Source organism: Drosophila subpulchrella, chromosome 3L, assembly GCF_014743375.2.
Source record: "Drosophila subpulchrella strain 33 F10 #4 breed RU33 chromosome 3L, RU_Dsub_v1.1 Primary Assembly, whole genome shotgun sequence".
Classification (NCBI taxonomy): Eukaryota; Metazoa; Arthropoda; class Insecta; order Diptera; family Drosophilidae; genus Drosophila; species Drosophila subpulchrella.
The window spans coordinates 7,586,060-7,610,595 of NC_050612.1; the positions used below are offsets into that span (position 1 = coordinate 7,586,060).

The following is a 24,536-nucleotide window of genomic DNA, read 5'->3' on the forward strand; positions in this document are numbered from 1 at the left end:
TTCGTAATGGGATTTGCACACCCTTCTCAACCCGAGCTCAGCATTTCCCCCCGGCTTTTAGCCCCTCTCCTTTTCTGCCACTTTTCACACGCTCATCTGCGAATGTTCCAATTAGACACCAAACTATATATAGTATATTACTATATAGCCGGCAGTCGTCTCACACCCACGCTAAAAATTAATTGCATGCTACCTTTTACACGCGCACCTGATGGAAATTTGTACACGGATTGCCGCTGGCGCTTTTCGCTCAAAACTAAAGCGAAGACTGGGTCGCGCTTATTTAAAGTCCAATCTGCAACAATTCAATTAAGCCAATAACTAAACCAATTTGTAATGCGCTTCAGCTTTTTAGCTACAGCAACGAATTGCGATCACGACGGAGATGCACTGGGGAAAAAGGCATGAAAATAGAAATGTATAATTTATTATCAGCATGTTATTAAATCCAATAACATTTATAAATCATATCCATACAAACTAAATTTTAAAAAATATTGTTAAATTTTTATATGGTGTACATAAAAAGGAATCTATTTTAATTGTTGACTATAAAAAATGGAATATCCACATTGGATTGCTTTATGTTTGGTTAGTATGTTAATTCTGGAACATAAATTTAATATCTATAAACCAATTTCCCTTAATTTTTCCCACTGTGTGATGGTGATGAGGGAAATCCACGACTTGGTGGAAAGGAAATGGAAAAAGGCCAAAGACAAAGCCTTGGCAAGGCAGTGGGTCCAAATCCAATTAAACTAGTGACAACGACACTGCATCCACTAAAAAGGGCAAGTAGGCAAGTGGGTGGCATTGGGGGGAAGCCTGAGGGGCTTTTGGGGGCGGTGGGAACTGCGAGCTGGCATAAAAATTGAATAAAGCGCAATTTCAACTGGACGGCGGCGGAGCAATGTGGCCATGTTGCTGCCACCTGCTGTCTGCTTTACATTTGCAAAAAATACAGCACGACGAGAACCCGACTTCAAAGCAATTGCGACATAATTAAGTTGACAACAACAGATGCAACAAAAGCAGCAACAGCAACGGCAAAAGCAAAAGCAAAAGCAAAAGCATTGGCAATGGCAAAAGCAACAGTGGCTGCGACACCAGCGAGCGATTGACACCAGTGACCCAGTTACGTGGCTCGGTGGAAACGGCTAGAGAAAAACTGGACGAACTGCGAATGCACAGACTGCACTGGAGAACAAACATAATTGAATTGGTAATTTTAGAAATAATAAAAAATGTCCATACTCCCACATTACCAAGCTAAATTACTTTTTTAATTGTTTTATTTTTAAAACGAATCTTAAGATCTACAATCATATTAAGCAATATTATTATTATATTACAAAATGATATCTTGTATTTGAATATTTCTTAGATAATCCTGACTAACTAGAGATTCAATAATTAACACATCTTATTGACAAACCATATAAGAACAACTTAGAAGCTTAAGAAATTGTTACTAAAATATAAATGTTTTTATCATCTAAAATTAAAATCTCAAAATTTTCACAGTACTTACGAATTTTGTTATGATATCGAAATATATTCTTAAATATGGTGTAACTGATTTTAAGATTTTTACATTTCCCATTACATTTACCCACCATTGCAAGTCCCTAATAAATTATTTGCTTTTGTTTTACAGTGTAGATTTGGGCCTGGTTAAGACCCAGCCGCGTGACGTCGTCGCAGCCGTAGTTTAAAATTGAAAATTAAAATTGTTAGACAGCGTGTCGCGCTGTCGCCTGTCAGTGGCATTTGTTGGAGCGAATACCCTGCGGTGATATACACTCCACCAAAACGGACGAGGAGTGACTTGGACATGGTCTTGGGTCAAAGGAACGGGGAGGATGGGCTGCTTGTATAGTAGTACGCTGTAAAAGTCGGACTGAGTCGGGATTAGCTCAACAGTTTGATGGGGCTAAGAAAGTAAAACAACAAAGAAAGTCCGCAAAGAAAGGTTGCTTTAGAGACTCTTTGAAGACTTACAGGTAGTTTAATGTCAGCGAAAGGTTTAAGGGGTAATAAACTATCCATTTCTAAGTGATGTACTTACATAATGTAAGAAACAAAAATTTATTAAGCTCATTTAGGATTTTACTGTATGTTCTTAAATAACATTGTGAGATGCTCACTATTAGAAATTCGAGCGGCTGAGCAAATGACAATGGGTAACACTATAGTGATAAATATATTTACTTACAGATTTGCATGACAAATATTGGTTAACGTTTTTTCTTTAACAATTTATATGGTAATTGTAAAGGAAATTCCAAATTCCAGTTATTATATTGAAATAATTTATTTAATATATTAAGAGAAACCATTACAGTATGGCAAACCGAAAAGTGTCAGGGTTCCTAAGTACTGGATTCAATTTGGATGTTTGTGGGACTAATTTTATTTAATTACTTAATACCAGAAAATGCCGAAACTTTCTTAAATTTGCCACGTATGACCCTCAACCTCGCTCCCACTATTTTGCAGCGCCTCGAAAAGTTCAGCAGACCCAAACTAAACACTTAAGCCACACACTCTTTTATTTGGTCGCAGTTTTAACGGGTTCCACCAGCTGGCCGACTGGCTTGTCTGGATGGCTGGAAGCCGGCTGTCTGGCTCTGAGCCTGGTTTGTTTTCGTTCGGCAGTGCCACCCCGAACACCACCCCCTGCGATTTTCACACCGCCATTGTCACCAGCTCTATGGCAACGTCAGACGGCGCTTTTAATGTTTGTTCAGCTCCAACGACAAAATCCAATTAAAGAAATTATGTTTACATATAAAAATGCATAAAACGAAAAGAAGCCAACAAAACCTGGCCACATTTGTGGCAAATTGTTATTAAAAAGCTTAGCAAACAAACTGTTAGACAGCTCAGCGAAAGGCACTTGAAACATTCACGCCTCAACCGCAAGTCCTCAGTTTTAGTTTTCCTTTAATTTTTTTAATTTTGTGAGCCAAGTGGTTTGGCAGGGTTCTGTGGTGATTGTTTTCTTTAGGGAAGCGACTGCTAAAAGGAGGAACAACATGCGAGTAATGCCACAATCCACACATGCTTCAGTCGAGAGGTTTTCAACAAATTTCCTGGCATAATTCCTACGAAAGCAAGCAACAACAAAAAAGATACACTCGTTTTTTTGAGATACCAGATACTATTTAGTGGCCATTGGCATCATATTGTATAAGAAGGAAGTGGGAGAAGGTTGCCGGAGATCCTTTATGAAAACAAATTGCTCGAATTTCAGGGCACTCGCATTGGGTCTTAAGGATACATGTGGGAGTGTGGACTTAAGTGCATTTCGGTATGGATTACATGTGAGCCAGAAGGATATTGCGCTCTTTGTGGGACAAGATACAAATTTGTCCGACTAATAAGGAAGTTGTTGTGCTCAACTTTTTTTTTTGGATATGCAGCCCCTGGGAATTCCCCATGGCAACCGACACTTCAACTAACTAGATAATATCATTATCTCGGCAGTGATTCAGACTGATTGTCGAAGAAGATTCTGTAAACTTTGCCTTATCACGAATGACGAAATTCGGTTATCTAAAGTTGAATTTCAGTTATAATTTAAGGTTTGTGATTCACAGGATGATAAATACCAGAAAAAGGCTTATTTCATCTAAACACATAAGATACTGTGGTGAATGGGTATTTTTTCTTAGGTGTGATGAAATCATTATTATTTTGGACTGCTTTGAGGTGTTTAACAGCCTACAATTAAATGAAACCTAATATAATGCAAAATTAAAATATTCCCTAACCCATTATAATTTTCAATAAATTAATTATTTGATTAAATAATACAATATTTGTAATAGTCCATTCTCATTTGTCTTCACCCTGCCACATTTTGTTTGAAATTTAACCTACGGATATACACATAAAGATAATCAAAAACTAAACACTCATATACCAAACCACTTTTAATCGTAATTTTTTTATTTTATAGTTTATACTTTGTAGATTTGAAATATTTGTAATAACAAACTCTCATCTGTCTTTCACCTGCCCCAATTTGTTTTCAATTTGACCCTTGGATCTCGACATAAATTGTATCTCTAATTACGAATCGCCCTACGGTGACCTAAGTGCAAAGGGCACAAACCATTTTCAATTTAACTGCCCCACAAAAAATCTCAAAAAAAGACATAAATCTAATTTGGCCCTGTGCATTTGCTTCTTTTATGGCGCCAGACCATTTGAAACTCGGGCAGCGAATGGCGATGCTGATGATGATGATGATGATGGGCTATCTAAGCGCTCCAAATCCATTTACCCACCTGGGCACCAAATGTGTGTGAGAATGGCCGAAAAACGAACCCGAAATGGCCAAAGTTGAAAGGGAGTCAATGGCAACAATAAAACGAGAAACGCGAAATTTCCCAGCGCTGCACGAAAATTATTTTATGATGCTTTTAAACTAATTTTCTGGAAAAACAACGTGAAAACGGATTTTCTTTTTGCCTTCGCTGCCGCTGTCGGGAAAAACTGTTGACTGACGACGCGTGGGCACGTAAAAATTTTATTTTATTTGCCATCGCTGCGAGCACATTTTGAAGTGGAACGCGTGGCGGTCGCGAGTTGTGAATTCAGAATTCGGAACTCAGAACTCGAGATGCAGGTAACAGGTGAGTCCTGGCCTTCCTTTTGCGCACTCCCCATAGTTTGCAGTCACGAACTAGTCATAAAATTAGCGCAGAGGCCTTCGAGCCACCTCCTGGCATCTCGAAGGACTGCGAAAGGCAATTTACTTTTGCTTTCGCAATTACACCGAAGACACTTTCCGTTTTGTCCCGTATCTCGAGGCCATCAATCTAAATTACGGCATAAAATTTTCAGCCTAAGCCGGACTTTTGTGAAATAATAAAAATATTTTATGCTCGGCGACAAATTGATTTATCTGACAGCCTAATCAACTTTGGGGGATTTTGATAGATTTGTGCGGCAATTTATGAATGAGACAAAGTCGCAGCTGGAACTGTGACTGAGACTGGGCAGTTTTTGTACAATTCCGTAGAAGGAAGTTCGGGCCAAATTGACATGTTCTGCCCAATAATGAAGCGATCAGGGGCCAAAACCTCATCCTGCTTCTTTGGCACTCGGCCTATTCATAAATCCCCTTTTCCTGGCGATTTGTCAGCACCAGACATGCGACATTGACAATGTCTGTTCAGTATCTCTATCTTTTGCCTGGGCCAAGGACAAAGCACTTGCGAGCCGCTGCAGGTAGGCCTATGCCTCGTTATTGTCAATCTATCTTCCAGTATCTGCCAGTATCTCCCACTACTCCTTCCCTGAATCCAAATCTGAATCTGAGTCCACAGCCTTGGCCTTTGTTGGCCGCCTGCTCTTTTTGCCATCTCCAGTTTGTTTTTGCAATTGACAGTCGCTCGAAGGCGAAGGCCGTAAGCGTGAGCATAATTATGGTTTTCAATTTATTCCAGGAATCCCATCGCACACACTGCGATGCCAGGCGCAGAGGTTTCCCTAGAATCCGACCTGCTGTTAGCCTTTTAGGAGGAGTTCCTAATTGAAAGTGTCATAAATTAAGAATGAACTTCAAGTCAAGTTGAGTTGGCTGCTGTTTGTCCTACTCCTGGAAAATTTATGGAAACTCTGAAGGCCTCTGGAGCACTCTAAAATCCACCTTTCATATTCACCTTTGGTTAATTAAACTAGCGTATCCAACTCGGTCAATATATAACATTTCTTTAATCTTAAATATTTTAATAACATTTTTTTTTAAATATTTTTACTGTAGGTAATCACTGATCACAATACAATTAATATTCTTTTGAAAAACTATGTGATCTCTAAAAAGTATGTCCAAACTGTGAGCAATAATACTATTTCCAAGAAAGCTTAGTCATCAGGAGAATATTTTTACAATTATAAATTGCTATAAGGAGCTGATATTGTTATGCTTTATCTGGGTGAACCTTTTAATCCGCACTTCTATCTAATTTAACAACTCATTCCCTATTCAACACCGTTTCCTAAGCAAACACAGCAGCAATTTCCCATATTATTTATTTACTTTTAAGTAGTCACTCTAAATGCATTCATAATATCCTGCCTACCCCAAAAAAACGCAAACATCATGCTCTAAAAAGAATATCCTGCCATAAAAAGACAAACAACTAGAGGAACTCATTCATAAATCAAGGGCTACAAGTATTGTTAATTTTCGATACATTTTTTTTTGGTTGGGGAAGCCTGTGAAGTGTTTATTGGAAAAAATGTGCTTCCTCACGGTTGTTTTTAGGATAAATATGCCAGGAGGAAATATGATAGCCTATAACTTCGTTGGCGGGACAGCTGGGCGAATGGAGTATCCTTTGGGCTTCCGGAAAGTGCATTTTTTGTACAGTATTTCGAGCAGTTTGATTGATGACCCAAGTCGGAGCACTCACCTTTCCACAGCCGTTTCCCAGCCATTCCACAGAGTCCTCGACTGTTTACGACTCTAATCTTGTTTCTGTGTAAAACCAAAACGTGACTCCACCGTTGACCCCACGGATCTTAAGTTAATGTCTGAGTCACCGCTTACCAAGAATCGTTCCCGCATGCCCCAATAAAGTATAACCATCCCAACCTACCGCCCATAATTTCCCGTTGCCAATACGATGGGAATGGAAAATCGAAAACGCACAGTACAAGTATTTTCACATTTTCACCTGAGCAAACGAAAGAATGAGGCGAAGTGGAAGAACGTGTTCGGGCAATAAATATCAATTAGCTAAGATAAAGATACTAAAGCGAGCCACAAGTCCACGAATCGGGAAAATAAAACTAATTGCAGCTAGCCGGTGGTCCGAAGAAGACTATCTATCTGGCCAGACTTTGACTGGAAAGGAAGTCGTAAAATTGATAAAGGCGCTGGACCAAGGAAAAACACTCCACTCCGATTATGTGAGTGTCACTAAAGTGCCAGGTCACGTTCGAGTCTGCGGCAAAAGTGAGTCACAAACAGAAACACCGACTCCGGACTTTGGAGTCCCGAGAAGTTTCCGCAGCTCATCTTTTTATCAGCCAGCCAGTGCGATAAGCTGCTACAAATTTCGATGACGCAAGTGGAAAATGGAAATGGAAAGCAAAGTAGGGGTACCCCTTCCCAGGGTGATTTTCCGGGCGGTAGTCCGTAGTCGCTCCCTCTAATTTGCTTCTCATTTTGTTTGATGATGTGACGACACATGATTCGCCGCCTCTTTGAACTTGGCCTGCGGCGTTTTATCTGGTATTCTGGATGCTGTATTCTCGGTTCCCTGAGAAGTTATCTCTGGACCCGGTGTGGTCCTTATCTCCGGCGTGTGCTGCTGCTAATGAGCGTCTGCTAGTGTTTGCTTTTGGCTTAAATCAACAGCAAGTTAGCCGCACTGTTCTTTGTTTTATACTAGTGGGGATAAGGCCTCTTGCTTATCGCTATATAAACCTATCCCTGACCTAAGTCAGCGGTGTTTCCTCATACATACACATATGTTGTAGTTGGCTTTATGATTGGAATAATCTGACAGCGACCCAGTTTGATAGGAACTAACATGCGGCTAATCTACAGAATCGAAAGGGTTTCGATTGCCCTGGCTATTTGTTTGTTTAGGTGTAACTAATCCGCAGTGCGACAGCCAGAATGCAGGAAAAAGTATACTGTTTTGGTCATATATTTCGTTAAGCTAGTACTTCAATTAAAGCTTTTCCCCAGAGAGTTTTATAGTGGGCTGAAAGTTATGATACATACGTTTTTTCCAAGATTAATAACTGTGGTAGAACTTATACACATTAATGGAATGAGTAGATTCCTTCTTGAAAACAATAAATATTTGACATTTATTGTAGTAAAGCTGAATTCAAATCTTAATCTTGTTTTTAATTTAAAATATTTTTATAACTGCAGAACTTACTTACGTTTATAATACATATACAATTTATAATTATAAACCTGAAAAAATTAATAAAATAAAGTATTTTGAATACAACAAAAAATTATTTTAAATTTAGATTTATTTTGTCTGTGCTAAGATGACTGTTTAATATATTTACAGATTATTTGCTTCTGTAAAAAATACCTTTTCGGTTACATTGTAAGCTTGGTGGAAAAATGTCACAGAAATGGTTCAACCCGTTGGAAATAATTTTAGCCATGCACTTGCCAAACCAAATTGAATTAGAGGCACCGGCGAATTCATGCATTTTACAGCCGAAATCATAAACAGAACCGAATGCTACTTAAAATTTCATTACGCGCACTTAAGTGGTGTGATTTTCGGCACACCCTTGTCAGGGAACCCCTTATCCTCCCAAAACCCCCGACAACCAGTGTTGCAAAGCTCGTAAAATCCCCACTAGCTGCAGTAGCTGGCGAAACCGCCGCAGCGGTGACACATTCACATCCACATCCTCGTCCACATCCACATCCGCGTCCGCATCCACATCCACTGCAATGCAGTTGGCGAAATGTCATCAGCGCCTGGATTTTATGGCGACGCCAAAGGAGAATGTATCTAAGCTGCAGTCTTGTTTCTGGTCCTGGTTTTCCAGGCCCTGTCCCTGTTTTCTGGCTCCTAAATTCGGCTAGAGCGTAAAACTTTTATGGCTGCCGCAGCGCCTTGCTCGTCGTCGTAAATAAATTTCTGGCCGTAATTAATTTTGCATGCCAGTCAGCTAGTCGAGCTTCCCGGCGACAGTTAGCTGCTTCTCAAGTCACTTTTTCGGCGAGTTGAGCTCACGAAACGCACATGGCTGCTGATTGGGAATGCCACACGCCATTAAGGCCGTTTTGATATGCCAAATGTGTCGCTTAATGATTTTTATTCCTCATTGCTCATACGCACCGTGTGACGCGGCAGGGCTTAGTATGCAAATTGTATCTTTTTGTGTGTTTGGCCAGTGACGCACACGCCTCAGCCGAATCTGTCAGAATGTCAGTCAGTCAGCCAGGCAGCAAAGTTGAGTTTGCAGTGCAGTCAGCTCATTAGTGAGTCTGTTTGCCATTGTGGCTCTTGTCTGGCTGCTCTAGCATTATTTATCTGGCATTTTTAACACTTGCCGTTGACAGTCGCTTTGGCATATTCTGCGCTATTTTCTCCGCTGGCAGCACCAAAAAAAAAAAATAAACCCAAAGTCAGGCTAACAAGTGCAAATTTGTTTGCTGCATCGAGCTGAGCACAAATTTCTCAACCTTGGCTCTCCGTGCTCGCCTTGTTTGCCCCCCGTTAATTTTTGTTGATTTTACGCGTTAGCCGCTTGGCCGCCCCACCGTGTGTTTACTGTAGCTACAGCATTTGTATCGGGGCCAGGTCGCAGCTGTGTGTGAACGGAGCAAGTTAGTTGACACAATGATAGGGCAAACTGTATCTCTGAGACACTCTAAGGCTGCTCCCTTACATCTGAGCAAATTGAACTGCCCGAGGTCGACAGAAATTGCTGCATATTTGGGAATACTATGTCATAATTGACAGAATGACAGAACAAACACAATCACACATAATTGACAGAATGACAGAACAAACACAATCCCAGAAATGCACAGCTCTGCCTACAATAAAAGTTGGATTTTCCAGCATTAAGATATGCATCTTAAACTATTTCAAGGCAGTTTTAGCATTGTTAAGAGTATAATTATATTCACCTATTGGAGGAATAATCTAGAATTATTTTACATTTTATTTAAATGATAAAAGTAACCTCTCAACGATCCATCAAGAAAATATTACTAAATTTCCTATAATATTCACAATATTTTTGAAAGAACTTTAATAGATAAATCCCCAGTTAAAGGTTGTATTTTGGAACTTTAAGAAATGGACACTCGACGCAGATGGAAAAGGTTTGGTCGACGAACTTACGCAACCTTTGCGATCTTTTTGGCAATAGCTTTAGGTCAATGGATTATTGTATGCTTGGTGTGGGTACTTTATAAGCAAAACAATTTGTAAACCTCCTAATATTTTCCCGCAGGGAAAGCGGTCGTAAGATATTCCGTGATTTAGAGATAGTTGGCTCGGCCACCTTTGCTCTAGCTGGCATACTTTTCACAATGTTTGCCTTCAACCAAAATGTTCGCAGCCACAGGATTTACAAATGGATTGTGGCTTGTCTGACAGTGAGTTAATTGGCTTTTATGAAGATATATTTTAGGTTTCTATCAAAAATGTATCCGTGAGGTGGAACTGGAAACATTTTCGATGTTCGTGCTTGTGGCTCGAACTTGGATTCCAGACATGTTAGCCTTCTACTTCATCTGCATACTTGGAATAGTCGTAGTCCTGGTCATTGGATGTCATCTTTCGTTTACGGTATTAAAATTATATTAATATTACTATTAATTTATATATTTAAAAAAAAGATTTATAAGTAATCCTGAACTATTACCAGATGGATTTGACCCAGTTCATAGCTCCTCTTTTTATAATGAGCTTTGTATTGGTCATATTCTCCGCGTATTTCCTGATGACACATATCTTTTTGCCAGACATTAAGGACTTTGCCTATATGTTCTTCGAGATTTTACTAACCGTTGTAATGTTATCGGTGAGCTTAAATAAGCATCGTAATTCTTGTAATATTTATTAAAGAGTTTTAAGATGGCCACGCTGCATGCCCAAACCATTAATGGAGATCGGCATGTCCAGATGAGCATGGATGACTTCATCTTGGCCGCTTTGCTGCTGTTTCATGAATTTCTAGCCATATACGCCCTGACTTTCTACTGGCAAATCAACTACAACTATTTCACATCCTCTGACTTCTTCTGGATGTCGACAAGTACACAAGATACGCACGGAACAACCGCTATGAACCGAGATTATGAAGACTATGGTAAGGGAATTGTTGAATTTAATTTAAACAACTTTCTTCTAAGGCTAAATTACAGATGATAAGCCAAATGAAGAGGAATGGAAAGTTACCAATATTACAAGCTATGATTGGGGTGCAGACGATTGGGAAATCAGCAATGGCAGAAAGTGATTTCAATCACAACTTGCAAAACATTCTCTCATCAAAAAACTTAGGACTACCAAAATTTACAACTAATCAGGAAATCACTATTATCACATGTAAGTGTTGAGTCAAGTGATTACTGGAAAAATAATAAAATAAAAAAAAAAGTTAAAAACTCCAGCCTATTTCAGTTATAGAAAATAATTTTAAAAAAATGTTTACAATCACATTAGTTTTGCGGCTTCTTTTAAAATTGTTCTCCATATTATACACAAACTCCACAATTTCTTTATAGCCATTGGTGGCCCTGGACAAATTTGCAGTCTTAGTTACCAACTCGAGACACTTCAACCCATGAGTTACGATGTATGTATCGGATGAGCATCGTTTTTATCGAAGGGCGCGAAGAAAGTTTTCATTTCAAACCTATGGCCTGTTGTTTCTGTGGCTCATCTTGGCCCTGATCCAGTGGATGGTCATCGCTCTAGTGTAGGTATAAATATTAAAAACGCTTACATTTTAAAGTGAATACAAATTTTATCAGAGAAGATGCAAGGCAAACTTTCCGGAGCTTGTACTTCATCTGTTTTGTGACCTTTACGCTGGCCGTAGTTATATTCATCATCTTCATATTTGTGGAGAAGGTCCGTTTTATGAAAGGTCTGAACTTTGTCATGGCTTTAGTTATTGTAAGTATTAATAAAATGGAATCTGTAGTACATTTTATTTTTATTGTCAACCTCATTTCAGGTGGAACTTCAGATCATATCCACATTTGCTTTAGTCGCCATTAGTTGGTGGGCAGATGTTCTTACCTTTTTTGCAGTGGCCGTAATATTAGTAGCAATATTCCTCACAATAGGAATATTTCTACCAGCAAAAGTAAAAACAAGAGAGAACGCTATAGTCGATGCCATCGACTATAAGATACCCGTTACTCAGATAGAGATAGAGATAAATTATTAGCTAAGCATCTGTTCCCAAGATTGCACAATTTATTTTCTTATGAGTTTTTAATGAATTGTCCGAATTGAACAATTTTTGAAACGAAGATGAACATTGATAAAAAACCAAATCCCATATAAAAAATGTTAATGCTTGAGGGTTTTTTTTTAAGCGTTATAGGCGTTTGCTCTGCGCAAGAAGCTCAAGAACCAACATGCCAAATCCCAAAAATGCTAGCTTTTATAGTTTCCGAGATCTCAGCGTTCATACGGACGACTTGGCTAGTGATCCTGATCAAAAATATATACACTATAGGGTTCCGATTCGAGTATACCCTTTTACCTTACGAGTAACGGGTATAAACATTAATGCTCAAATAGTATTTTCATTAATTATAATATAAATATTTTAGATGGATCTTACCCTAGATATTGCGGTTCTATTTATAATCGCATTTATTTTTCTGATTGTCGCCAGCTTTGTGCTACTATTCGAATTGCTTGTCTGGAGAGCAGCTCCGTACGCCTATTTAGTGGTAGAACTATCTGTAACTCTAACGATTCTTGTGGTGGGTATAATCCTAATTTTGTAAGAGCTGATTTAAAATATATGCCTTAGTTCATAATGTACCATGCCCAAACAATCAATGGAAACCGATTTGCGGAAATGCGTCTGAATGACTTTTACCTTGGATCTCTGATATTGTTCCACGACTTTCTCATCATTTTCTGGCTGACATTCTACTGGCAGGTCTTTTACAGACTCATTACGCCTGATTCCTGGATAGTAACATCCACCCCGAATAAGTATAACCATACTCTTAATTATACCGACGGCCTATATAATAAGCATACGCATGCGGATACGCAATATGGTGACAAATATTTATTAGTACATATAGTACAACTCTTAATAACCATATATTTGCTTTTATATAGATTATACAACTGAACCACCCTGGACGGATCCTGAACCAACATGGGATACAACGGGTTTTACTAAGAAAAATAAGGATAAAGAATATGGCTTTAGAAGCCCCACTAAAAGTTACCCTTTCGATAGACGAAAGCCTGGTAATAGAGATTTTGCTATAGATTGGTCATTTTACAACCTAAGACCAAAAAACGGTTTTCGGACCAGAGGAAGCTCCCGAACTATAGGTCCAGAACCAGACGACGTGTATCACGTGGATCGGAAACCCGATGAGTGGGATCCTGAATATATTACACAAGGTGCAGATAGAGACGTACCATTTGATGATCGCTTTGGCGAAAATTCAAGACATCGCCCTGGAGAGTCGCAAGATAGAGAACATTTACCACCCAATGAGGATATTGGACCGAGGATGGAGGAAGCTGATGAGGATGTTAACTTTGACGACAGTTCAATATATAGCGCTGGAGAGTCTTCTGATAAGCAACATCCAACACTTGAAGATGATATTGAACCAAGGATAGAGGACGATGATGCTGAGGGAAAATCGGCAGCTGGCCACGGAAATCCAACTTTCGATTTTCCCTTGGCAGACTACCAACCATATGATATTCCTTCCATAGATACTACAAAGAAAGTTTATCAGTCTAAAGGCTCTCCAAATATATATATAGTTCCCAAGGCACCACCAATCGGGAAACATGAATATCTGTCAGGTGCTGAGAACCCTTATTTACTGAGTGATGATCCACTAAGCAATATCCAAGAACAAGAAAAACTCAAGATTTTTACTCGTCCTGCAATAGAATTAAATCTAGACTTTCCACTAAATGAGTTTACAGAAAGTGAATTTAAGGATGACAATTTTAACTTTCAAGGAGACGAAATGAAGGGACAAGGATTTTCATCAAGAAGGCCATATTTTAATTCAGAAAACGCACCTCCTTGGGAAGAACTGAGTAATGATCCACTCAGCAATACTCAAGAACAAGAAAAACTCAACATTTTTACTCGTCCTGCAATAGTATTCAATCTAGACTCTCCACTAAATGAGTTTACAGAAAGTGAATTTAAGGATGACAATTTTAACTTTCAAGGCGACGAAATGAAGGGACAAGGATTTTCATCAAGAAAGCCAAATTTTAATTCGGAAAACGAACCTCCTTGGGAAGAACTGAGCAAAGATGAAATAATAAAATTATCAAGGAAGCAAGTTTTGGAAGATAAGGATATGTATCAAACAAATCAGGATCGTTGGGTAGAACCAATAGTTACAAGAGAGCCTTATCCAATGAACCTTCCAGACTACGAGAAATTTGTAATGAATGGCAGTGCGAGCATAGTGATATAAACTTTTAAAGCCGTAGACAATATATGAATTATTTTCCCCTATAAATTTAATCCGATTTGCCGATTGTCATCAGAGTCATTAGGCATTTAATTGCACTCATTTAGGAGGGCAACACATCTTATTCAACCGCATGTGCGACAGGTGACAAACAAATTAATGTCTCCGAGATTTATGGTCCGCCCACAAAATGGGGCAAACAAGTGTCGACCGAAAAGCCAAGCCAAAACAACCTGTTCAATGAACTCTGCCGAAGGAAAAAATCAGAAAAACCGTTTAACAAATTACGGCCAAAACACGTGCAGTCACCATAAAAACGTACCGTACCAGAAACTCAGATACTCCCACCGTACAGTAGTAACTCATCGCACACAACACATTTACTCGCATGTATGAATGCCGACCGCATATCGCTTATCTGTTGGGCAGGCACTCCGCCTACCTTTGTCTGATGGAGCTCCTATATGCTCTCTAACCCTGCTGGGGTCAGGCCAACTTTTGGGAATCGTTGGCCATGCAGGGTATAGCCAGTTCTATAAGATGATTGGTTCTTCTCCAGGAATATTTAATGAGCGATATTTCTTTGTTTTATTTAACGTTTAAGGTTATAAAGCTTTATATTAGCAGTCTATAAATTGCTTGAGTTTAGATAAGGCTATCACTTGTATCGAGATATTTTATAAGTCTTTTACTTTTATAATGAGTTTCAAGTATATTTTACCTTATTTTTAGAACTTAGAAGCATCCGAAAGTTCAATTTTTTTAATATACCGTTTTAAATATAATATTTATAACATATCTCTCTACTAAAGCCTACACTATATTTGGTTAATATGCCTTCAATCTAACACTTGGTTTATGTTTCCTTTATGTTTTTATTTATTTTTAGCTGTCAGTACTGTAAAATATTCCCTGACTATTTTTCTTTCAATAGAGCATATTGTATTCGGTATTTCTTACCTGAGCTTTATTCTTTTTGTCTTGGACTGGGTTTTTTGTGCATTTCGGCACATCATGGCAAGAACGCAAAGCACGACCACGACAACAGAGAGCCAGAGCCACAAGTTCTGTAGATGTGCCGTAGCTGCTGGTGTTGATGTCAGTGCCAGTCCTCAGTCCCCAGTCCCCAGACCCCAATCCCCACTCCCCGAACCCAATCCCGTTGGCATACCCATTCCCATTCGCATTCGGAATCCCCCGCTTTTGCCCAGTTTTGAGGCACAGTCACTCATGACTGCGACCTGAACCAGATACACGATGCACGATAATATAATTTATGGCCCTGTTTGGTGTTTGCAGCTCCTCGCTCACTTCTCCGCTGCGTTATGGAATGTTTGATGTGCCATGTCAGTGCCTCCATCCCCGTCCACATCCTCTTCAGCATGGACTTGGACTCATCAACAAATCGTACATTTGAATACAAATTTCGGCATTAAAGACGCAGAAGCTTCAGCAAAAGTGTCAGATTTGACATGAAATTATTTATGCTCGCACGAAACTTTAACTCGTGTTTTTAGTGCTGCTTGGTTGGCTGTTAGGTTGAGTGTGCTCCCAAATAAGTTCATCGCCTGAGGAGCTGAAATCCCAGACTGGCAAGCAAAATTTAAAGACAGTTTTTTTTCGGTTGATAATATCTTTTCATATATATTTTTGCATATTTAATTTCCTCCTTTTTTCCTTCCCATAGTAGACAATATTTTTTTGGTTTCTTGTGAGCTTTAGCTTTAGGTTTAACTCTAGTTAATGTTTCTATGTAATCTTAGTAACTGCAACATTAAGAAACTGTCTGTGTTCGTTAGTTATTGATCAATGATGTCTTCGCTAAGGGGGATTTTAGTGTTGGAAATGGAAGCGGAATCTTTTAAAGGGAAATCAAATAATGAATGTGAATGCTTACAATTCAAAATAGTTTTGAAAATTTAAGCGAGATCATAAATGTTTAATGGATTTTAAAAGTGTTCAAGAAAGACCATGAACATTCATTAAATATCTTATAGAACTAATCAATTTCTTTAGGAGATCAAATGGTATTTAAGTATCCGAACATGATGATGATTTTATCATGGGTTTTTGTGTAATCAGCTTAATGCCCTCCTCAAACTCTTTAGAGTTAATCCTTTACTTGGCCAAATCCTTGAGTAACACTTAAAAGGGACGTTGAAAAATGCTTTCAGCACCGCACGTTCCTGGGGGATTCTCCGGCTGCAATGCATTTCTGCTGACCTAATCTCGACCAGCCGCATCCAAGTCACGTACATAATTTCAAAACAAAACCAAATCCGAAACCCCAAATGGCTTCTGATATTTGCTCTGGCCAAAGTACGAGTATCTGAGGGGTTGGGAAACGTATTCGTGCAATGCCAGCAAGGTCAACAATGGGACTGAAAATCGAGGAACTTTAGTTTTTGGCTTTTGGAACTGAAAAACTGATAAGAAATGAAAAGCAAAATTTCAATTTAGTTTGCAATGTGTGTGTTCATTCGAGTTTTATATTTTTCGTTTCACTCTCACTTAGATGTTAAGGCTTAATCGATAGACAATTCGGTTTTATACATGGTACAATAAATAATACTCAGTCTTGCGTAATACAATAATATAACAGATAACTAAAAACGAAACTAAATTTGCTTAAAGAGAGCAGGGGGGACACATTCGGAGATATATGTTATTACAGGGGGGGCAAACAACATTAGCAGACGATGCAACTATTTACAAGTGACTAAGCAATTGGGCTGCTACTCCCGGCCCTGACCCTTCACCCCCGGCCCCACCTTAACCCCTGACCCCTGACCCCTGGCTGGGCAATCACGCGGCAACAACAACGACCAATGAGGCGCAATCATCGTCGGCAGCCGCCGCCGGCTGTAAACTTTGTGCCACTGCCACTGCCACTGCGGAGTCCACCCCCTCCTCCTCCTCCTGCTCCCCATCCTGCTGCCGCCCATTTGGCATGTTAATGCAAATGGCAGGCGTGGCTGCGGCCAAGTTGCAGGACTCCGAGGGGGACGGGGACTGGGCGGCCTCCACTTTATCCTCCTCCACTGCCGCTGACAGCTTGCACTTTTGCAGCTTATTCAGCTCGTCCTTCTCCCAATTGGAAACGCAATGGTGATGATGATGCACGGCCGCCAGCGAGGGATAGACGAACTTCATGCCGTAGGCGAAGTGCCGGGGCTGATGATGCAGTGCCTCATCGTAGCTGGGCAATCCGGTGGCGATTGTGTAGCAGGGTGGCGATTCGATTTGGTAGAATCCCGCCTCGTTGCCCCGATGGTGTGGATGCGGATTGTGGCCCTGCATCTGCTGGTGCAACAGCAGGCGGCTGGCGTCGCAGCCCACCAGGTGCGAGGAGTACGAGTCGCTGGCCGCATGGATCTGGGCACGTATGTCCTTATCTGCAATAAACAGAGAACGGAGTTTGTTAGTTGAGTTTGTCAGCAGAAAGTTTCTATTGTTTAGGGGCACAGGGAGAAAATTGGGGGAAGAAACAAGAGAAAGAACCTTGATAAAAACAAAAGATACTTCTTGAAAATACAAGAAATTTAAAAAATAAGAAACAGGGTTTAAAGATATATTAAAATGCAGAAGCAGTAGTCCTCATAAATTCTAATACTTTTTTTATGGCTTTAATTCCCATTCATTTCTCTCTGTGCAGCAAAATTGGAGTGGGTGCTCCCAATCAGGCATCAAAGTTTTGACTCTGTCATTACTTTGTTTGTCCATGTCAAAGGACATTTGTAGAAGGACGGGCCCCATGGCATTAAATTCAATTTAGCGTAAAGGCGCAAACGCTTGAACTTTTCCGAATGCAGAGGCAAAAAAGGAAATAAAAAAAATTCGCAAAAAGCGGACGGAGAAGGGGAAACGGAAAGTTTTGTGCTGACCGGAAATGCCGGCGAGGATGGCAGGACAGGCGAAGTTCCTTCACAGCAGACTGACGGCCAGCCAAACAACAACAACTAGGCAATAATACACCGGAAGTGTGCGCGTGGCAAAATGGAATGAAATAAAATTCGCTCTCTCCCTCTCTTTCGCTCTCTCGGACACACACACACTCTCGCCGCCTGCCAACTGCAATGAAATAAAAGCTCGACAGCCCCGGAAAGTAGGCAGCAGAAAGCATTTAATTTTTATAATGCCGCAGCCGCTGTCCATGTGTGTGTGCTATGTGTGTGTGTTTGTTTCAAATTAAGCAGAGTTAAATTAAGATTGGAAAATTCCAATTTCCATGCACACGCACTCTAAGCCGCGGCCATCAAAGAATTTAATTTGGTCGTATTTTGAGTTACAGCCATGATTAAAAATGGATGGAGCAATAATTTGCCTCAAATAGAATTTCCCCTTTGCATATGGAGAGCCGAAAAAAGGCAGGTATTCAGTGTTATTAAATGCAATTTAAACTGCATTCAATAAATAAATAGGGGATCGTCCCTGGCCGTTTTTTGCCCGATTTAATTTCGCTGGCTGGGCTGAAAAAACTCGCCAATTTTTTAATTGTTCAGGCCTCACTTTTCATAAATTCTCTGGGCCCCGAAAATGGTTTTTTTCAATTAAAGCGCATCACGGATGGGAATGGTGGTCGGTGGGGGGCAAAGCCTGTTGAAAAATTTGCGCATTACAATATTAAAACGCAGCGGTAGCAGAACCAGTCAGCAGTTACAGTGGCTGCCAGCAGTTGTTGATTTATTGTTATAACTGTAGCACATATATATATATCCTTTTTTTCGGCCAGGACATCCCACATGAGGACTCTGTCCCTGTGTTTCTCCTTTTTTCGACTTTTGTTTCCGCTTTTTTCCTTGCTCTCTGTTTGATAGACAGCCGGCAAACAGGGCGTTGGACCACGGGGCGTGGCCCACTCATACACAGGCTGCAGGCTTCATATTTTATGCAAGTGTTGAGCAAACAGGCGCCCCTGGAAAATTGAAGCCCCTCAGCCTTTCAGCCTTTTCAAGCATTGCAGATGGACGCAAAGAAAGTCGGAAAATCGGGGAAAGGTGGCTGCTGCACGCAGAGAAACTAAGCTATTATGGGTTATCAAGTAGGGTTTCTTGGGAAAATGGGTATTCAAAATGTGAACCTTTAAATATTTTAAATATTTTTTTCTTTCCTTTATAATAGCAAATTTTATTTTGATGGCCAAAAAATAATAGCCCAGTAATTTTGCTCTCTGTGTGGTTGGCAAAAAAAATTAGCACGCCATTCGTTGGTGCCTTTTGTTTTCAGCTGCATTGGCACTTTGCCTTCCTCTTTTTGCATTTGTAGCCTGTCTTTTTCCCCCAACTCTGCTGCCGATGCGCCCAAATGTATGCAACAATTTAAATTCATCGCAATAAGCTGGCACTCTCGAATGAAAACTGGCAAATGGAAAACACTGAGCTGTTTTATTTTGTGTTGCCATAAATGTCTGTTAATTTTTTAAACGCCAGAACTTTTCTGGCTTCATTCGGCTTGGGCAGAGTTTTTCATTTAAAAATTATTATCATTGGATTTAAGCTGCTTTCAAGTGTTATTAAGCCAGCCATTGAAATGGGGATTCGATTTTTGCTCTTCAATTTTCCCCACAAAAGATGCAGCCTCAGCCATTAAAACTTTTGCCTTTGCCAGCTGTATTATGTATGCCTTTCCCATACCACTAAACGCTGGCTGGCTACAAAACAATTTGGTTAATTACAACACTCAATTTGAGTTTGCCAAAGCGAACAGAAAAACAAGAGCAACTAAAATATGTTGCACTGCCAAAAAAGAGAGCAGCTCCTAGTTTTTACCCACCACACGCAGGGCAGGCCATTAAAAATTTAAAAGGGCTGCTGGCCAAGAGCAACTTTTTCTGGTCTTGGCCAAATATGCTACGCTTAATTACATTTTTACGCAACTGAATTATGCAGGACCTATACAACATGATAAACAGTGGCTTCTGCTGTTGCTTGGCTTTAATTTAGGAGCTCCATCCCTAGCCAGTCTGTTAATAAATTCAGTACGCTGCACTAATTGATAACAAGCCAAAGTCAGGACCGAAAGTTTGCCATCGCCTGTGTGTGACAGTTTAATAAATAAGGTGTAAGCCTAGCTGGCAACTGGGCCAGACACTCTTGTGTTTGGGCCTCGTTAACCATTTATAAGGTAAACACTGCGAGACGCCACGTAGCTGGCATTAAATGCACAAAAGCCGAAGCGAACTCGGGCCTAGTTGCTTAATTATAAATGACACACGTACTCCGGGCAACCCAGTATCCCGGGCAACCTATCCCTATCCCAGCGACCACTTGGTATCTATCTAGGCCAGTTCCTCACGGGAGGGAGCGTAAGACCAGGGCGAAAACCAAAAAAAAACGGAACACGACACTAACGAAACTAATTAGACGCATTGGACGCCCGAAAGCAGGCAACACATATCGCTCAAATTGATATTTCACGTACACAGTTGGTATGGTGTTTTTTTTTTTGGATGGGATAGGGCTCCAGAACCAGGACCAGATCCACCCTTCTTGGTCGCGTGTCGTAATCGCAGGGCAAAGTTTTTAAGGCTCGTTAGCACAAAATTGACAGTTTGACAGTTGAGTTGGCCAGGCTTTAAGGCCACGGCCCTTTGGCCCAAGAAGTTGAGTTCCCAGGAACAGGACTAAAGTTTGCTCGGCCCAGTCCTTCACTTGCTGCCCGCCTGCCTGGCCTAAATAAATCATTTGGCTAAATTGGTCTGCAAAAAGTTTGACACTTGAGCCGGAGACTTGTTAGTTGTGTAGGTTGTTTAGCCTGCCCCTCCGTTCAATTCCGTTTCGTTTGGTTCGGTTCAGTTCTATGCGGTTCGTATGAGTTGGGTCCTTTGTTGTGGTCTTCCGTAATTATGTGTAAAGTGCCTAAACATATGATTTATTTTTGGGATTTGGAGCAGTTTTGCCCTGTTGGGAGGTGCAACAGGTTTCGAGCAGATAAGATATATATTTACATGGGCACTATTTACACCGAACTGGGTTGAGTGGCGGTAATCAGGGGTTTAGGTGGGATTTCGATAGCAGTCGTGTCAGACTTGATTGATTTTGGCTGTACTAAAGTTGTGGGAGATGTCAGAAGAATTCGAAACCAGTAATCCCTTTGCTATATTTAAAGAACCCTTATCTGTGCTACTAAAATTATTGAATTTGTATGTCACGCTTAAGCAAATATTCTACAAATCCCCCAGCTGAGTGATATGGTCCATCATTCTTTTATTATATTACTCTTTATCGCCTCGGCCCACAAAAAAATATATAAATATCAACGCACAATTTCACGCCTTTCGCCTGCAGAGCAACAAATTTCGGGGCCACAATTTTACTTTTCCAGCGAGGGGTCGACGAGGTCGGCCATATTCTCCGGCTCGTACATTATCGCTATCATAAAAGGGGCACAATGCCTCGGGCAGAGGCGAGTCAATTTAATATTATAAATATGCGGCACATATATTTTGTGGCATAATAAACTTGTGTATCTAAAATTACAACAGAACGATGCAAACGGCTGGCTGACAATTTCGAAGCGCGCCAAAAAATTTATGAGGCTTTGCGGCCGTAGAGCTCCATGGAGCTCCCAAACTGATGGGACCTGTTTCTGCATTTTATATTGTTTAGCCAGCTGAATAAATGGCCGGAGATAAGGCTTTGGCGAAACATTTTGATTAAAGTCGGGACATAAAAGCCAGATGTATGGGCATTTTGGGGGCGGGAAATGACTATGGCTTATACTTCTGAAACTTACTGCATTTTTTCCAAGTGCGGAACTTTCTGTAGAAGTAGCAGCTGAAGAGGATGAAGACGAGGGAGAGAACCACCAGGGAGCTGACCACTCCGATCCACAGATAGTTGATGATCACGTGCATGTCGGCGTCCCCGAAGATCTGGTTCCACCAGGAGGACTCCGCGGAGTCCTCGGATCTGTCTCTCAGATCGGCCAGGTCCAGGACCACCGACTTGGAGAGCTGTTCGGTGCTGATGCTACCGTCTGGGGACCAACCGCTGGGCGGAGCGGGATCGTAGGACACCGCCGCGTTGCCAATCCTCTGGAGCAGTGCATTAAAGGAGTTGAGGGCGTCGATGTGCCGCAGATCGTGGGCGCTGGGTATCTCGAAGGTGATCTGATTCTGCTGCAGGTGCTCGGCAATCGCAGCCGGACTCATGCTGCTGGCCGGGGCGGCTATGTACTCCGCGTACAGCTCCTCCGCGGAGGTGGTGGTCTCCACCGCTGGGTAATCCGTGGTGCTAATCATGGCGATTTCTTGATTCGATTTCAACAACTTTTCGTTTGTTTGGGTCTGGCACACGCACACAACTGCTGGCACTCGCGTCACGACACGTAAACAAATCGCACGGCTCTATATATAAGTCATGGGTTCGATTTCGGGTTTTTATGGACTATGGCTATAGCTCGATTCTCGGTGCGTCCGTTCGCTGGAGCGGCTATAAGTTGACTGACTGCTCGCTGGCAGAGTGTAATGCCTACATCGGGTCGCTGAGAATCCCATAGCTCGGGGGAAATTTCGTTCCACTCACATGCCCGAGCCACTCGCTCTTGAGTGAGTCGTGGGCGAGGCACTCAAGAAATCAAGTCAAGTCCTTGGTTAAAGAAGCGTGCAATTTCTGGCATGTCTTTTATGTTTTTAAATGTTTGGCGTCCTTTTCCCTTTTTGTGCTCGCCAGCTGACCCAGTTTGACCAAAAACTATACATATAGTCCGGCAAAAAAAACCGCTGCTAAGAAGGGAAAACTTCACCTCGGTCACGTTCGTTGTTTTAAAGTTTTTCCAACGCTTTTCGGGCTTGTGTTTTTCCAGCAAATTGCTTTGTGGGAAAGTTTCAGTCTCTGCTGATTTTAATGAAAGGCAAAAGGGGGCCATGTGGCATTTGATAAGCTTGAGCTAGAAGTTTGCGCCAAATCAAACGAAGAATTATGTGGTACGCGGAAAGTTTTGTTGGGGCATGAAGAATTTATGGAAATTATATGACGGCCCCGGCTGGCTCACATATATCTCGAAGCTTTTAGCCATTTTAAACTAACCTAGTTGGCCGGCTTAAATGGCCCCGGGCAGAAACTGTAACTAGAACTCAAAATCTCGACCATTATGAGTCCCTCGAGCGTCAGGATACCGCAATGCTTCCTGCTGCCAGTTTCGGTTGCTTCCAAAAAAGGAGGATAGAAAAAGCCGAAACATAAGGAAGGGGATTCGACCCACAGCACGCTTCATTTCTGCTCATGTTGACCATAAGCCGGCAGAGGCAAAAACTCAATGCACAAAAGGCTCCGACGACACAAAAACGTGCCAAAAACATCCTGCTCAGAAAGTGGAACAAATGCACCGCTCCGAACTCACTCCAATATTTTTCAAAACCCACTCGAAAACCGGTTTTCCTCGGCGAGAGTCGAACTCAATGGGAAATTTTCTCGCACTCGATTTTCTTCTCGGCTCTTGCGCACTCTCTCTCTCTATCTCTCCCTTTGTTTTTCTCGCTCTCTGGCGAGAGGATTTTCCCATTTCCCTGGCAGAGAACCGACATGAAAATGAGCAGTCGATGGCAGTTGCCTTTGAACTGCCCTGGGTGAAAGGTCACACGGCTTGTGGGCGTTTGAAAAGTCAGGGGTTAGGCGGCAGGAAAAGTACGTAATTCCCAGACAACTACACGTAGTTTCGGCTGCCTTGTAATTGCCGGGGGAAATTGAAATAGATGCCCGATAATAAGCACTTAGCTCGAGACCGAAGTCACTCGATAAATGCATTAAAAACTTTTCCGAGCCGCCGAAAACTTCGGCCCTGCACTTTAGCAAGCCGAGCTTATCGTTAATTAGCTTTCTACTAATTTTGAACTTGAGCATAAGTTTTAACTGCAGCGATTTTAATCAATGCGTGTTTGTGGGGATAGTTAAGATAGTTGGGGAGTAAGAAATTACTTTGGTAGCCTAAGTACTTTGAGAGGGGCAAGATACATCCACAAAATTATCTTCTCCTCGAAGTGTTTCAGAATAATTAGGTCTTTATAAGAAAGGATAAATGGAGTTTTATTAATATGAATATATTGAAATATACTTGAAGTTATCTTACAAGAAAGAGATAAGGTATAATACAACAAAAAATATATAAATCCTTACAAGTATATACATGTATTTACTCACCCAAAAAGGGAAACTAAGCATCTCAGTCGCTCGAAATGATTCAATTGTATTCCTTTACCACAAAAAATGTCATCACACAATTTGATTTGTTCAAATTCTTGGCTGAGCTTTCAATAACATTTGTTCGCATTTCTCCGTTTGTAATCCAATTTTGATGGCAATGCAAATTAAATTCACATCACTTGACTTGTCGCATTCAATCTGCTCAGATGGAAAAC

General features: G+C 40.9%; 2 protein-coding genes across 8 annotated transcripts; one reads left to right on the forward strand and one right to left on the reverse strand.

The window, feature by feature from the left end:
• Nucleotides 1-9,707: 9,707 nt before the first annotated feature.
• On the forward strand, nt 9,708-14,361 carry LOC119553399. Of its 7 annotated transcripts, none has more exons than XM_037863768.1 (8): nt 9,708-9,916; nt 9,970-10,114; nt 10,176-10,307; nt 10,387-10,542; nt 10,596-10,830; nt 10,886-11,069; nt 11,249-11,442; nt 11,503-11,632. In XM_037863768.1, exons 1-6 carry the CDS (start codon nt 9,813-9,815, stop codon nt 10,978-10,980), a joined length of 867 nt encoding a protein of 288 aa, XP_037719696.1. In that variant the 5' UTR covers nt 9,708-9,812; the 3' UTR covers nt 10,981-11,069; nt 11,249-11,442; nt 11,503-11,632. The 7 variants fall into 7 exon arrangements, with proteins under 7 accessions (XP_037719696.1, XP_037719697.1, XP_037719699.1 ...); XM_037863769.1 differs by having other exon boundaries at nt 9,720-9,838; XM_037863771.1 differs by having other exon boundaries at nt 9,773-9,914; nt 10,367-10,542.
• A 1,445-nt stretch (nt 14,362-15,806) lies between these two features.
• On the reverse strand, nt 15,807-22,612 carry LOC119554968 (protein commissureless 1). Its single transcript, XM_037866097.1, has 2 exons — nt 21,914-22,612; nt 15,807-17,574 (listed from the first exon to the last, which is right to left on the reverse strand). Exons 1-2 carry the CDS (start codon nt 22,419-22,421, stop codon nt 16,985-16,987), a joined length of 1,098 nt encoding a protein of 365 aa, XP_037722025.1. The 5' UTR covers nt 22,422-22,612; the 3' UTR covers nt 15,807-16,984.
• Between the last annotated feature and the right edge of the window lie 1,924 nt (nt 22,613-24,536).

Coding starts and splice junctions, on each gene's coding strand:
- LOC119554968 (XM_037866097.1), bottom strand. CDS start 22,421: ATGATTAGCACCACGGATTACCCAGCGGTGGAGACCACCACCTCCGCG. Junction 17,575..21,913: donor CCGCACTTGGAAAAAATGCA/GTAAGTTTCAGA, acceptor TGTTTATTGCAG/ATAAGGACATACGTGCCCAG.
- LOC119553399 (XM_037863763.1), top strand. CDS start 11,318: ATGTATGTATCGGATGAGCATCGTTTTTATCGAAGGGCGCGAAGAAAG. Junction 11,643..11,703: donor TTGTCATGGCTTTAGTTATT/GTAAGTATTAAT, acceptor ACCTCATTTCAG/GTGGAACTTCAGATCATATC. Junction 12,773..12,836: donor GCATGCGGATACGCAATATG/GTGACAAATATT, acceptor GCTTTTATATAG/ATTATACAACTGAACCACCC.